At 45.3% G+C, this 12,711-nt stretch overlaps 1 protein-coding gene across 1 annotated transcript in view; it reads right to left on the reverse strand.

The window, feature by feature from the left end:
* Positions 1-11,677, reverse strand: part of MED13L (mediator complex subunit 13L) — a 169,182-nt gene extending 157,505 nt beyond the window's left edge. Inside the window, exon 1 of the mRNA XM_053959180.1 lies at positions 11,487-11,677. Coding sequence (XP_053815155.1) covers positions 11,487-11,558 — 72 coding nt within the window. The 5' untranslated portion in view covers positions 11,559-11,677. The remainder of the gene's footprint in view (positions 1-11,486) is intronic.
* Positions 11,678-12,711: the final 1,034 nt, after the last annotated feature.

A 12,711-nucleotide genomic window follows, 5' to 3' on the forward strand; every position in this document is an offset into this window, starting at 1 on the left:
GAGCATGCCAGTGCATGCAGCACATGTGCCTAGAATAGCTTTCTGCTGGATAAATCCCTGCAATCCATGATGCCTCTTTCCCTCATGCCCCCTGGAACAGATTATCTAAATGCTCCTACTCCAGAGCTGTTTGTGACAAGCAACAGTGTCAGGGCATTTGTGTGTCATCTTTTACCTTTGCAAGTCTCAGAGAAGGATTTCACTGTAACCAAAATCCTATTATCAGGTATCTCCCTGATGGACTTCTGTACCTGGGGACATCTGAGATCCCATATCACAGTATCTAAGACCAGCAAACCAAGGCATTTCTAAAATAATAGATTTCAAATTATTAAGAGCCACAAACTAACAGCATGAGCTCTTATGCCTAAAAAGTAAACAGCACTGACAGAAATGAGATATGTTTTCCTCTTTCTCCCCAGCGTGAGGGTGACTTTGTCCATGTAGGAGAGGAGGCAGCCAGAAAGATTAATTGCTTCTTTCAAAGAAACAAAAATCAGACCCATCTCAAAAAGAGTTTGAGGTGGCAACCAAGTACCATCTTTCCCAGTGGAAAATATGAAAGGACTCCAATACTAATGCTCAAATTTCAGCAGCTCTGGCAGATGTGGGAGTTATTAACAAAGGCTTTTTGAGTGGCAAGCATAAAAGAAAGAGCAATCTGGTAAAAGCACCCAAATTACTGATATGGATCCAAACCCTCACAGAATTTCAAGGTTAAATACTAAAGTAGATGACTACAATCAAGCACAGCAGAAGGAAAATGAGCACACACTGACACACTGAAAGAGAAAGTATCTTCTTCCAGTCCACTGCAAAAACAGGTTGGCAAAACAAAAACAAATGTGAGGAATTCTTATGAAATAAACAGAAGGTGACACAGAAATTGAGGCCATTATAATTCATCTGTAGCTCTGCACATTCATCACAAACTGCAGCTCTTGTTTCACAACATCAAAACCAGAAGAATTACAGGAATGGTCAAAAAATATATATTCTATACATCCCAAGATTAAGTCTGGTTGGTTTACAAGAGGGAAACTGAGGTTCTCTAGAGAACAGCTCCTGGTTTTCTTCCAGATACCAAATTAAATTAGCAGAACACAGACTCAAACCAAAATGAAGCGGCTGAAATTTTTGTATCAGGATAAAAATTTATGTACTGGTTTAGAATTTGTCTACAAAACATCTACCTGGTTCAAGAAACCTCTCAAGCAAGTACACAGAGAGCCTGGGAGATAATTCAAGAGAAGTGCAACTACATCCACTTCAGCAAACTCTGCAGGCCAAACAAACACTGGCCACCACTGAGACAGGACACTTTGGTGGAATTATGATTCCACAACACTGTTCCATGCCCCTTCATTTAGCCAGCTACCAAGAGGTATTTTGGAAATCTCATCAGCACGTAAAGCACTCAATGGTCACCCTCAGAGCTGCCATCCTCAGCCAGGATGTCCACCTATAAAGCAGCTGTAGTCATTCAGGACTAACTGCAAAAACTTAAAAATAATTTAAAAACAGTAAAGAATTAAAGAGGATATTTTTGATAAAAGACCTTTGAGTTACATCAACATCTTTCACCTTCAGTGAAGGTTTTGGTTAGCAAATCTGCAGCCCTTAACCAATCCAGCAAATTCAGAACATGGTCCCATGCTGGTGCCTGGCTCAGGACCCCTACACTGTCTAGGCTGTAACCCAGTCCATCAGAGATGGGAAAGGATAATGTGATAAGCAAGATTAGAAGCCAAAGGGCTGAGACTCAGCCATCACTTCAAAAGATACTTTCAAGCCAAAAATATTCAAGACACAAACATAAGGAAACAGAAAGATGGCAGCAGCACAGTCCCAGCTCAGCGTGGCAGTGAGACTCACACAGGCACTTCCACACACGTGTCCTGCTGGCTCTTGCACCAACACAGCCACACAAAATGGGAATCTGCTGTGCCAGAATCCCATCACCAGGAGTGAGAAAGGGAAACAGGAATGCCAATCTGCACAACAAAACTGAATAGGCAGGAATCTGGGGTTCGGAGGATATACAAACCCTACCCATGTCCAAACATCTACCCAGCAAAGCCATGGCAACCAAAAGTAACAAGGCATGACTGGGTTTGCTTTGGTTTGGGTGTTATTACTGGGAAAAGGGGAAGAAGAGAACTTGATCTTGGAGCTCTTTTCCAACCTTAATAATTCTACATGGAATGAAGTTTACCCATGGCAGAGCTGAACATTCACCCCTGTAGGCTGCATGGAAGCACACAATGCCTGGAAGCAAAATGCCATCTCCAAGACAAAAGACAAAAGTAATTGAAGAAATTCTTTTCATGTTACCAAACCCTGGGTAAAGGTAGTGATCCACCTCACAGCTCAAGTCACAGACACTATTTTACAGAAAGGCATCTCTAAGTTCTCCATCACTTCAGACAGTTTCTTCACAAAAGGGAATCAATTATATTTTAACTTCTGAGTAGATGGTTGAGAACAGATAATAAAATGGACACTACCACTGCAAACTTCAATAGTACACAAAAAAAAGCAAATAAAGATGGAACTTGCCAGCAGCCAGAGTATCCCTCCCTTGTTTTCAGACAGGGTGAATGATGAGGTTTGCCTTATTTCTTCAGAAAGACTCAGAACTGACTACCTATTTTCCAAATTTAAAAAGTCCCCTCTTGGAGAAAGCTGGACTACAGAAAAGCAGTCCAACACATGGGAAAAAAAACGACAAAAGCAAATCTGCAAGAAAACAAAAGAATCTTCTCTATTCTTCCCAAATTTAACTTTCTTTTCTAGATTTTTTTTTTTAAACTGAAAGAGGAAGGAAATGTCAAACATCAGAGTCATACAATGGACTATCAGCTGTTTCCCAAACCAAGTAATCTGACATACGGGCAGAAAAAAACGGGGGGGAGGGTGGGCTGGAGGAAGTAACAACCCGAGCAGAGTAAACTTTGGCACAGTGAGTTAAAGACTGCCGTTCCCTTTCTTCCATTACACAAAAAGCTGCACCAAGGACTCGGGAACATTCCTGTGCCCCACATCTGAGAGCACAGCAGCTCCACAAGTTTACAGCTTTGTCCATCCCTGCCCAGCAAAGCTTGGTTTGAACCCACATCCATCCCTGCACACCTCTCTCCCTTCCCAAAGGAGCCCAACCCAGGCTCCTGCCCCGGGACAGAGAGGCAGGAACAGCACAGGAATCCCATCCCCCAGCCCTGGTTCTTCATCCCTGTCCTCATCATTGACACCCAGCAAGGCCCAGCTTGTCAGGAGCAGCCAAAATCCCTCAGCCCTTCAAAACCCACAACCAGGAGAATCTTGGTGTCTGAATCTTCTGTAATATGGAAAGTAGTAAATAAAGCCACTACATGACTGGTCATGTAGATTCACTTTGCCAGCTCTCTGTCATTCCTGCAAAGACAAGAATCCAGCACCTCCTGCCAGAAGGGAATTATGGAAATTCACAGAGAGATCCAAAATTTTATTAAAATACACACAGAAAATTAAATAACTAGAAACACTGGGCTAAAACTGAAAGCAGCTTTTTCAGAATAAAGTAATTTAACAAATTCACCTTTTCTCTCAGCAAAGAAATTACTTTTATAAAAATACTTGACATGGCCACTACAAAATATTCCTGGAATTAATTTTGAGGCTCACCAGAGCTGCCTACAAATCCAGTAACCTTCTAGACATACATGAAGTGAGACTCATAAAAGTCCAACACTAAGAGACTGCAGATAAATTAAACTAGGTTTGAAAACTTCTTAGTAAATTAGAAACTCCTATGAGTAAAAAGTCAGGAGTCTATAATGTAAAAACCCAACACATTTTGAAACTTACGTCTCATAGCTGTCAGCTACGAATGCATTGTTATCAAAAACTGGAAGTTTGCCAATAGCTGATCAATAGGTAAAGAAGAGTTTTCCTTTAAATTTTGTTTTCAATCCTCTGTTCTCACAAAATATTGTATTTTATGGGCAAATATGGAGTCATAAGAACAGGCAACCACAAGGCCCTGACCACAGCATAGCTCTTTTAAAGCTAAAAGATGAATGAAATAAAGTTTTACTGAACAAGCTTTAAATTTCCTTCTCTAAGACACAGATTGTGGTTACAAAGCCACTTTGATCTCCGTTCAATCCATGCCACTGCCAAAACGTGGTGGGGAGAGAGGAATGAGGGGAACAGAGCTGCCTTGGGAGAGAGAAGGGGAAAAAGGTTTTCACTAGGTCAGCTCCACACTCCAGGCTTAAATATGAATTTATGGACCTTTCTGGAATCACCAATGCATGGAAGAACGGTTAAAGGGAAGAACAAAAATTAAAGAGGGGGGGAAAAAACCCCAAATTTTTTCATCTGTAATTATTATTTTCATAAACAAAAGTACACTAAGCTGCAACAGTGGCTGATTAAAGAAAGCTGAGGTAAGTGACTCACAAGATGTGATACAGAAATACATGTGTCACATCTTATTACTTTTGTAATAGAAGCCTGGCCATTTTTCTCCATTTTCATAAGCTGATTAAATAGATTCCTTAATATAGGGACAAGGTCACTGTGTATGTTTGAGCTCATCTGTGTTAGTCACATAAATGTAAATATTGCCTCAGGGCACCTTATACAACAGCATCACACAATAAAATTCTCCATCTCAAAGAAACAAAAGCAAGGATGCCACTACAAGTACTAAAAGCTCCAGCCACATTTCCACATGCACTACTGCAATTCTGCTCATGGATTTAGCCACACATGACTCAATGAGAAATAACGTATTTTTACAGATTAAGATAGAAAGTGAAAGTCAGAATCCATCAGTCAAAATTAATGAAAATTTCCAGCACAAGCCAAAGGAAAGACTGCTTAAATCTTTTACACTTGTGAGTAAGGCAGCTCCTTACTACATGAGGAAATGCTGAGAACCCTCCCAATGTGAAAAGCTAAACTTCTTCCCTGGTATCAGAGCAGATTCTGCTCAGCCCTCGTTATCATTCTGCAGTGTTGGGATCACACAGCTCTGTACAGAATGCACAGCTCTGTAAGGAGCTGGGCCACAGCAGGAAACAACACAAGCTGTCATTCCCAGTATCCCAGTCCCCTTATCCCTGCGCTGTGCGCTCGCTCCACTACTGTGTGCACAGCGAGCCCAGCACCAGCTTTTAGCCATATTTTGAGGTCTGCAGTGCAGAACATTTTATTAGCTGGTTTCTCTTTAAAACTACCAGTTGATGTCAGGGAACTCAAGGAAAGAGGATCTATTTTTAAAGCAATACTCTGAGCTCAAAATGAAAGCACTGGAACAGCCTGGTCTGAGGAACAAAGATGCCCCCATGTAAACACACACTCCTTATAAGCAAATCTTCTGGATTTGGGTTGGGATCTTCTGTTGGAAACACTTGTGCACTTTTAAAACTGGCAAGTTAATACTAAAACAAGCATGTTTTCAGTCAGAGCAGTATTTTTGCTTATTATTTGTGTTACTATGGCACCAACAAGATGCAAATGCCACCGTGACAGACTCTACACAATGAAGTGCGCGACTCACCCACAGAACAGTAAATGAACACACACAGACTCCCAAGTTTTGTATAAACTACACTTATCAGCCTTAACAACAGTGGGAACAGCCCAACCACCTATACAGTGTTACTGGGTTGTTCAGAGGATGCCACACAAGCTCAGGAAAAGGGGTTTTATAGGTCTGTGGACATCAACTGTCACCTTCCACGGCTACCATAGATCAACTAGAAAAAAAAACAAATGACATAAATTTATAATGAGGTGATCCTGGCATTCACTGGAGCCAGCACTCAAGGAAAAATAAAAGGCAGAGAGGGAGCAAGTATAACAGCAGGGAGACAACGAAGGCATGCAGCAAGGTGCCAACAATTCCAGCCGCCAGATGCGAGAAAAAATTTGTAGGTGCATCCCTGCTTCAATCAGAGCAAAACCCAAACCCTGATAAAAGTGTGCTGCCACAACTACAATGCAGAAGTGGACTGGGGCAGGTGGGGAGGTGGGTGTAATTCCATAGAGAGATCAAGGAAAGTGGAGACAACAGGTGCATTCTCACTCAGTGAACAGGAAGCTTCAAACCAGCCCAGGTGTTCACCCCACCACAAAGTGCAACAGCCCCTAACACTGATGGGGTTTGGTATTTAAAAGCAGTGCATCTGCATACACACATATCCTTTCATGTAATGCTTCTGAGCACTAGAGAGATGAAAAAATGAAAACAAAATCCATAAAGATTCCTTCATCTAATGACCAAAGTTACTCAAGTTAACACACTCAGCAAATATATCTCATATGCACCACACTTTTTTTTCCACTGAAGATCAAAACCTTCAGTTTCTTTAGATTTTCTTCAAAAGAACTGCATTGTCCAGAAGGAAAATAATAGAAGAAAGGATTAAAAAGTTCTATCTGTAGATCTTTCTTTATTCTTTCATATGAGGAAGCGCTCTCAAAAGAAGGCAAAAAAATCCAAGATCAAATGAGTCAGGGTGGGGAGGGTGTTTGAGAACTGGGGTTATGATGTCAATTCTGTATTAAAAATGTAGAAAAATAGAAAAATCTACTTCCAGATAGTGTTACAGTAAATGAAAATTCCTGTTCCTAAGGTGTAGTTACCTAGGATATTTTTTAATACATCACCCTGATATTTGGGTATTCATTTTTTTGTGCTGATGTTCCCAACAGCAGTCACGTGACTGGACTCACAGTGCCACCAGAATCAGGACAGAGTCTCTGGGGAAGCATTTCCAGCCCCAGGACATGTGTACATTCACAAGATACACAGGATTTCAAGGAAACCTCACTCAAATATTTCTTAGTGATTAGCTTGGGCACACCTATTCTGAGCTGCAAATGTCACTCCTGCACCCCTCATTTTCTTTGGGAATATTCCCAAAAGGTTGGTTATCCAACAGATCCCTCAATTCCCCTCCTGGAGCTGGGCACACTGACTGAATGTCACTGTCCCAGTCTCTGCAAATCTGGGTCTGTTCTCTTCAAACTCTCTCCGTGGCATATCCCATTAAACTGTCAAATACTCTGACAGGACATAATAAAAACCTACCAGTGAAGTGATTTAAAACCCAAAATAATCTTTTATTAGCAAGAAGTGAACAAGCTTTCTAATGTCATCTCTCTACTTCTGTCTTGTTACCTAATAAAACTCAGGATAACGATAACTAGAGAATCAAATACTTTTGCACAACTTGAGAGGTTAATTCCTTTTCTTAATTATTTATATATGTAAATTTGCACCTACATAAAATTCCAAACAAGCAAGATAGACACTGCGCAGTGCTGAACATCCAGCATGCCAAAATTCCAGCCCACTGCTCGGAGCACTGTATTTATGAAAACACAATAAGCAAGGACTACTGGTTAATTCACTACTACTGAAGGCATTGAGCAATCAGCATTTACTGACAATCATGCAACACCAAGAAATAGCTCACAGCAGCCTCTGCAACCTCGACTTTCTGTTACCATGAAGTACCTTTAGGAGAATAAGCCAAATGCCACCTCAGGTTGCTTTAATTCATTTTATTTTTTTCTGGAAACATCACTGATCAAAGGGGACAACTTCTGTTTCTGAATGTGAACTGCAAAAAGCAACAGTAGCAATGGCCTTCACTGTTTTCAATTTTGCCTTTTAAACAAGAACAAACAATTCCCACTGCCTGGACCCTTCTGGCAGTGGGTTTCTGTAGGAATGCACTTCTACAAGAACATGGGACATCTTCCATAGCAGCTTCTATAACCTGGTCTCACTTCCCCAGAACACAATCGTGTCTTTTCCAGCAAGAAGATCCTACAGTACCAAATCTTTCTACCCCATGAAAGCTCCTCCAAATTTCAGGTCATTCCTGACACCCTTGGCTGTACTCTTTCCAGCTCCAGTATATCCAATGTTATGCAACTTCACCTGAATTTCCCAAGACTGAGTTGTGCCTTTGGATCCACCACGGCACCAAAGCCTAGAGAGTTGAGGAAACATCTTCATGAAAGCCCTTGCTGTCATATGAGTAACCCTTACTCACAGGAAAAGTCAAATTAATTTCAGTAAGACTACTTTTATGATTAAAGATTATTCACAGGAAGACTGCTTGCCAGCTGAGGCTGAAGTTTTAATACAAAGCATATTACCTCATAACATTTTGTCTCTAAATAGTTATTAGACAGCTCTTAATTAGTATTTAAATAAACTGGCCCATACAATGGCTTATTAAATACTGTTTATCAAACCAGACATTTTTTTCAGAAGCAGCAGCAGACATTTTGACTACAGCAAAAACAGACTGAGGATAAATATCATTTTTCCTACTGCTGTGCTAGGAACAGCAAATTCAGACAGAAAGCGTATTTTTAATGAGCAAGGCTATTATACTTAGCAGATTAAACAAGTTATTATTTGAGGAGTACTCTGATAACAAAGATGCAAATTGGCCCTTCCATCACCTTACTGGGAAAGGCTCCACACTTTGAGCAGGACTGAGGATGTCTGTGCAGGCTGGCTGGAGTTTTTGCCTGCCAGAGCACACCAGCATTAACCCATTTTCCAGAGTGGATTCCCGCGCTGCTGGAGAACACCACAAACACTTGGTGCTGCCAAGCGCTGCAGTCCAGAGGGACATTCCATGGAACCCAGCTCTGCCAGCCCAGCACCTGCACAGTCAAAGGAAACTTTAAAACCTTCACTTCAGACCGTGCCCTCCCCTCAGGTGACACAATCTGAGCCCAGACCACTGAAGGCTTCCAGTTTCTGGAGATGACTGATAAAAGAGAATCAGTTACTAAAAGCTTTAAGAAAACACTTCCCATCAAAAGATTCAGAAGCAGCAAAGGCTCCTAACCTCTCTAGTGTGTCTATAGCTGACAGAAAAATAGAAATCATGAATCGTTAAACCAACCCAAATCCACCACAGCAACCAGACAGAGCTGACACAGAGCTTTGGCTTCTGCAGGGCCGGGAGACAGCATTCCTGCTTCCACAGAACAAATGTCTGTGGCAAGAAATATTATTTAACCATGAACAAACAGTATCACGATAGACTATAATTATTTCAGAACTGTAATTCTCCAGTCACTAACATTACTTTGTGATTCACACACAGAACAAAGCCTGCAGTTGAAAAACCCCCAACTTCTAATCAATTTTCAAAATATTTATAATCTACCTTGCTGTTAAAGAATGAATGGATTCCCACCAGTTAGTGGTTTAAATTTTGTTATGTTACACTGAAAAATTAAATTATTAGCAAAAATTTCTCTAACTACTAATCCACACTACTGTAGCTTTAACACTTCATAAATTTTGAAATGAATATGACAATCTGAGGTTAAAGGGTCAGTGGTGCTGGCCACATATTTTCAGTCAGTGTTTCCGTTCTCAATATCTTTCTCTGCTACATAAATCCCAAAAAATCCTAACACAATATAAAATAAATCTTCCTAATAGTTTTCATATAGGCTGTGTTTTAAAAATACTACTACTTTATTCTCTTTTTTTTTTTTTTTTTTTTTTTTTTTTTTTTTTTTTTGGTAGAGCCAGAATACAATAAAAACAGTTTCATACACAGCACCACATTAAGGCACAGATACCTCCCACAAAATTACATGGGAGATTAAAGGGTTGCACATTAAACTCTTTCTTATTAAAGCCACTTGCAAAAGAATTTTGTTTAACTTATTTCAGTGATATTACACACCCATTTAAAATCGAACATTTCCCTAGCCTAGTCAGGTGGGAGAAAAAAAGCAACCAAACCACAATAACTATGAAATAGCTTCACTTTATAATTTATGCTAATTGCATGCCAACAATTATTTTTACCAGTGACAGATTTGCAGATTGCAACTGCAGGAGAAGTTCCGCCTCTCCAAACACACACTCCAGTCTGCATTAATGAACGGGGACTTCACAACTCTGTGAGGAGCAAATCCTCCACTGCCTCCCTTCTACAATCAGATACAATTGTTCCCTCCATGCTTCCCGATTTATTTTCCTCCCTGGCTAAGAGCAGCGTAGTCAAATTCGCCATAACAATCCCCCAAATCACCTTTCCTGCATCTCAATACACAGAGCACTGCTACATATTTATAAATATTACTACATGCCTTCAAACAGAAGCACCGATACAAACTTACATAACATAACAGTTCAATAAAAAGCCGGAGTAAGAAATGTATAATTCTTACAGAACAAGCTCTTGGGGCAGTTTTCTAGCAGTGGAAGAGCCTACAGCTCTTGTTCCAGATTCTTAAAGAGGTACGAGCAAAATATACACCAAACATATGTAGATTAAAAAAAAAACCCTGAGAAAAAATAACAAATATACTACAATAACATTAAAAAGCATAAAATAAGGAGCTTGATCATTAGCGTTTCTTAGTAATTTCCTTTTTTTTCTCTCCTTATTTTCATAATGGAGCTAAAAACAATCTCTTCCGTTCTATCAGAAGAAGAACATAAGCACCCACCTCCAATTCTGGCAGAACTCTGCTGCGGGGAGGGGGCACCCGCCACAACCCTTTCACACATGCTACCCCCAAAGTTGCATCACAAGGTTTTAACTCCACCACACCACGCACCGAACAAGTCCCTCCTCCCCTCCGACATTATCCCTGTAGCACTGGAAGGCTCCCGATGATCCAGCAGCCCTCTCGCTCACTCAGCTGTTGCCCAGCCAGAAGGGATAATGTTCCTGTGCGTGCCAGGTAAAATAAAGCAAAGTATTTCCGAATGACTTTGCCATTACACACAAATTGTTTTCGTATTTTAAATTTAAATTGCCGATCTATAGCCAGCCAAAACTGATATCATGATTCCTGCAACATTAAACCACGCAATCCACGTCGGAAGTTCCCCGTGAGATAGGCAGACAGCATCTATGCAAACAATCCGGCGGCACACTACTGTCAGCCGCTGTTGTTCTTCAGAGAAGAAAAAATTTAAAGGTTTGGGTTTTTTTTTTTTTTTTTTTAACCTCTTGCCCCCGAGCACGATGTGTGCAAAGAGGAGAGCAGGCTGTAACAGCAGCTGACACGCCGTCACAGGAGCCCAGAGCTAAGTCCGACAGCCGATCACACTACATGAGCGTTCGTTGCTGCTGAAATGGCGTTTGTCATTGTGAGAGGAGAGAAACCCCCCCGGTTCGGTGGCACAAAGCGCACAGGGCACGGAGTGCCAAGGGAGGCGGGGAGAGGAGCCTGTTTACCCAGGGAAGATGGTCGTGCAGGGGACACAGAGCCGTCCCCTCCCCGCTCTCCAGCCGCGAGCGCGATACACGGACCCGCAGCAAACCACGCTAAGGAGCAAAATAAACACGGGGACCGGGCCGGGGGAGGGGCCAGCGCAGGAGCAGCCCCGGGCCCTGCCTATAAACCCCCGGCAGCTGCTCCCGACCGGCAAACCCGGCGCGGAGCCACCCCCGGGCGCCCACCCGCCCACCGCCCGCTCACTCACTCACCAGCGAGAAGAGGTTGGAGTGACAGTCCTCCAGGCTGGCCCCGTTCGCCACCCAGTTCGCTGCCGCAGTCATGATCCTCGGCGAGCCGGGCCGCCACGGCGGGGCATGTCTGGGGGGACGGCCGGGGGGCGAGGGGCAAGGCGGGCGACCCCCGGGGCGACCCCCGTCACTGCCCGGGGCGGCCGCCGCGCTCCGGCCCCTCGGCCCCGCGGGGCCCCGCGGCCGGGAGGGGACGCGCCGAGGCCGGGGCGGGCGCGCTGCTCCTCGCTACCCGCCCCCGCGCCGATAATCCTCGAGCCGGGAGGCCCTTCTCCGGTGCAAGCGGGGGGGACGCGTCCCCCGCTCCTCCAGGCCGGGAGAAGAAGAGGAGGAAGGGGGGGCCCGGGGCCGCCCTTCCGCGTCCAGGTGCGGCCCCCCCCGGTCGGGGGTCGCGCGGAGGGCGGCGGGTCCGTGCGGGACGCGGGGCGGGCGAGGCGAGGGGGGGTCCCGGTCCCGGCCCCGTACGGAGGCGTCGGCGGGCGGGGGGCGCTGTGTCCCCTCCCCGCCCCGCCCGGCCGCCCCTCGCTGCTGCCGCCGCTGGCTGTGCGTGGATGGTGTTTTCCTCCTCCTCCTCCCGCTCCCGCTGCCGGCACCGCCGCCTCGTCGGCGCTGCCCGCGGGCTAACGGCGGTGCGGGCGCGGCCCGGCCCGGGCAGGGAGCGCTGTCCGCCCGCGCTGTGCCGGCCGTGCCCGCAGCGGCCGCAGCTCCGCGCCCGCTCTGCCTCCTGCGCTCTGACAGCAATGGCGCCCGGGCCCGCACCGCGCCGCGCCATTGGTCCGCGCCGCACCACGTGATGCGGACCCGGGGGCGGGGCCCCGGCGCCCGGGCGCCTCCCGCCGCCGCTGCGCTGCGCCCGCCGCCCGCTGGGGGCGCTAGGGAGCGGCGCGGCCGCGGGGGGTCCCGGGCGCGGGTCCCGACCCTCGGAGCGGGAGCGCGGACGGACAGACAGACAGACAGGCAGCGGCCCGGGAGCGCGGATGGACAGACAGACAGACAGGCAGCGGCCCGGGAGCGCGGATGGACAGACAGACAGACAGACAGGCAGCGGCCCGGGAGCGCGGACAGACAGATAGACAGGCAGGCAGCGGCCCGGGAGCGCGGACGGACAGACAGACAGACAGGCAGCGGCCCGGGAGCGCGGACGGACAGACAGACAGGCAGCGGCCCGGGAGCGCGGACAGACAGA

Source organism: Vidua chalybeata, chromosome 18 (assembly GCF_026979565.1).
Source record: "Vidua chalybeata isolate OUT-0048 chromosome 18, bVidCha1 merged haplotype, whole genome shotgun sequence".
In the NCBI taxonomy this organism is placed as follows: domain Eukaryota; kingdom Metazoa; phylum Chordata; class Aves; order Passeriformes; family Viduidae; genus Vidua; species Vidua chalybeata.